A 3,578-nucleotide genomic window follows, 5' to 3' on the forward strand; every position below is an offset into this window, starting at 1 on the left:
GGGTCGGGTACGAGAATAACCGAACCTTACTATGGTCGGGTACAGATAATGCCGAGCCTAGATGCCCGGGTACAGTGTTGTATAAGTACGTATGTGAACTATGAAATTCTTCTTCTAGAAGAAAAAGATAAGTATGAGGAAGGTCTCAAGAGGTATTATGACTTATATATGCTCCTTTACCTTATGTTATTCATCATGCGCCCACAGAGGTATTATCAGATATACAGATTTATGCTCATGCTTACAGATACTGGTTCATACAAATCTATGTGGGAAATCAGTGACATTTGAGTTTCAGATTCCGTTCATGCTTCTTATGCTTATGCTTATATTACTCTTATGCCTTACATACTCAGTACATTATTCGTTGTGACGTCCTTTCTTTTGTGGTCGCTGCGTTCATGCTCGCAGGTAGGTAGAGAGACAGACCGCGTCCGTAGGAGCTTCTTCAGCAGATTCTCAGGAGCACTCCACTTACTTCGGAGTTGCAGTTTTTAGGTATTATTCTTTTGTGCACATGTTGGCCATGGCGGGGCCCTGTCCCATCCTTATGATTCCTAGTGCTCCAGATAGAGGCTCGTAGACATGTGTGGATAATTAGAAGGTTCATGACCTTACTAGTGTATATCTTGTACGTCATTTTTGTAGCTTCGTAGGCTTGTGTATGTATATATATATATATATATATATATATATATATATATATATATATATATATATATATATATATATATATATATATATATTTATGAGATGAAGTTGATGATTATCGTGTAAATGAGTTTCTTTGGGAGAATTTATACCCGTACAGGTTGCGATAATTGAGATTTAGTATGTGGTCCACCGAGATAGATAGGAGGAATTATGATAGTTGGTGCTCAATAGGCTAGCTCCGGGTACTCGTCATGGCCCTCAGGTGGGGTCTTGACAAGAAGCATCACAATAAGCTACATAGCCACCAAACCCTGAAAGTAAAGTCAAAATAGAAGACGAAGTCAATTCGCTTTGAGCTCTTGAAAGCTCTTTTCACATGCTTCAGACCATTGAAACTTAGCAGTCTTCTGAGTCAGTTTCGTTAATGGTGAGACTATCGATGAGAAACCTTCTTCCTGTAATAACTTTCTAAACCCAAAAAGCTACAAATATCCGTCGCACTCGTGGGTCTTGGCCAGTCTTTGACTGCCAAAATTTTATGAGGGCCAATCTTAATACCTTCGCTAGATACCATGTGGTCTAAGAAAGCCACAAAGTTAAGAAAGAACTCACACTTAGAAAATTTTATATAAAGATTATTCTCCTCAAGCATTGTTAAGGTTATTCTCTCGTGATCTGCATGTTCCTCACGGCTCTTCAAATACACCAGAATATCATCAATAAAGACAATAATGAAACGAGCAAGAAAAGGTTTGAACACGCGATTCATCAGATCTATAAATGCAGCAGGTGCATTAGTCAAACCAAAAGACATTACCAGAAATTCAAAGTGTCCACAACGAGTACAAAAAGTTGTTTTCGGAACATTCTGCTTCTTTTTTTTCAACTGATGATACCCAAACCTCAAGTCAATCTTTGTAAAGAATTTAGCACCCTGAAGTTGGTCGAATAGATCATCTATCCTAAGCAAAGGATACTTATTCTTAATCGTCACCTTATTAAGCTGACGCTAATCAACACACATTCTAAGAGATCCGCCCTTCTTTCTGATGAATACCCCAAGGTGAGGTACTTGGTCAAATAAAGCTTTTATCCAATAAGTCCTTCAATTGGTCTTTCAATTCTCGTAGCTCTGTTGGAGCCATACAATACAAAGAGAATAGAGATCGGTCGAGTATCGGGAATAACATCAATTCCAAAATCAATAACTCTATCAGGTGGAATACCCGGAAGATCTTTTAGAAACACTTCAGGATATTCGTTAACTACAGGACAAACATTGGAATTCGGTACTACGGCACCTTGAGTGTCGTTGATGCTGAGCCGGATGATAAATACATCCCTTCGAGATCATTTTATGAGCCTTAAGATAAGAAATAAACCTGCCTCAAGGCTTAGCAATTTCACCTTTCCACACAATAACGGGTTCATTAGGAAATTCAAAATGAACTAATTCATGTCGGCAATCCACATTTGCATAACACTCAGACAGCCAGTCCATCCCCATAATCATACCAAAATCAACAACCTCTAATTCAAATAAGTTGGCTATAGTCTCGTGGCCTTTAATTATAACTAAACAGTTTCTATAAACTCTGGAAGCAATAACAAGAATGCCAGTAGGGGCATCCACAGGGAAGTGTTCTAAAAATAGTTCGGGCTCCACCCCAAAATCAAGAGAAAATATGGTGTTACATAAGAGAGATTTGAACCCAGATCAATCAATGAATACGCGTCAAAAGAGCAAATAGTGAGAATACCTGTAACCACATCATATGAGGCTTCAGCTGCCTCTCTAAGGGTGAAACCATAAAGTTGGTCTTGTCCTATATTAGCGGTATTAGCAACTGCTTTACCATTCGCACTACCACGAGTGTTAGGATTATTATTAGCATTACCAGTAGGCGGATTTTTAGCAGTAGCAGAAGTAGATGAATTATTTCTCTGGCCAGAAGAGTTAGCCATTTCACGAAGCCAGTTCCTACAATCCTTCTTGATATGACCCCTTATTCCATAATGGTGACAAATACGATCCTCCTAATAGGATGATTGTCGGCTATTACCTTGCGAGAATCTACTATGATTATTGTTTCTCTGACCCTGTCTACCATACGAAACATTAACATTTGAATAAGCGCCAGACTGAGCAGGTGCAGAATACCCTTTTCTTTGCCCTCCATTATACGAACCACTAAAACTGCCAGCAGATCGGGCCTTCTTACGTTGTTCCCTCTCTAACCTCTCTTTACCCTTCGAGTTCTCTTATTATTCAGCGAACCCGACTAAGGATGAAAATATACAAGTAGGGGACATAGCTGCAGCAACACATACATACTTAATATGTGGTACAAAACCACGCACAAATCGGCTCAACTTGTGCTTTTCAGTCAGAATCATAAACATTGCATACTATGCCAGACGAGTAAAATTCAAACTATACTCACGAACAAACATATACCCTGCTCAAGCTTCTCAAAAACTTAGTACCCATAGCAAACCGCTCTTCATCAGACAAGAATCCCTCTATAAATGCTTGCTTGAACTCAGCCGAAGTAAGAGCCGGAGCATTACTACCCCACTCCGGCTCTCATAATTCAAACCAAGCATGAGCAGCATCTTTCAGCTGATAGGCCATAAATTTCACGGCTTTAGAACCATGGGCACTCATTGCCCGCAGAGCCTTGAAGGTCTCATCCATAAAGTACCGAGGATCTCTTCCCATGAACCAAAGAACTTGGGCGGATTCAGCCCCAAAAAGTTCTTAAGTCTTCCTCCTCCACCAAGTGTCGGATCTGCACCCCCACGTTGTTGTTGGGTTGCGACAAGGGTGGTAAGCATTTAGAACACATTCTGTATCGACCCAATATCAGCTACACCTGCAGCAGGTGGTGCTTGGTTTCCATTATTGTTTTCAACCCCAGCAG

At 40.1% G+C, this 3,578-nt stretch overlaps 1 protein-coding gene across 1 annotated transcript; it reads right to left on the reverse strand.

Moving 5' to 3' along the window:
• Positions 1–912: 912 nt before the first annotated feature.
• LOC132039104 (uncharacterized) lies at positions 913–2,619 on the reverse strand. The gene is made up of 3 exons (XM_059429647.1): positions 2,415–2,619; positions 1,213–1,428; positions 913–965 (listed from the first exon to the last, which is right to left on the reverse strand). The coding sequence occupies exons 1-3, from the start codon at positions 2,617–2,619 to the stop codon at positions 913–915; spliced, it is 474 nt and encodes a 157-aa protein (XP_059285630.1).
• Positions 2,620–3,578: the final 959 nt, after the last annotated feature.

Source organism: Lycium ferocissimum, chromosome 12, assembly GCF_029784015.1.
Source record: "Lycium ferocissimum isolate CSIRO_LF1 chromosome 12, AGI_CSIRO_Lferr_CH_V1, whole genome shotgun sequence".
Taxonomy (NCBI): domain Eukaryota; kingdom Viridiplantae; phylum Streptophyta; class Magnoliopsida; order Solanales; family Solanaceae; genus Lycium; species Lycium ferocissimum.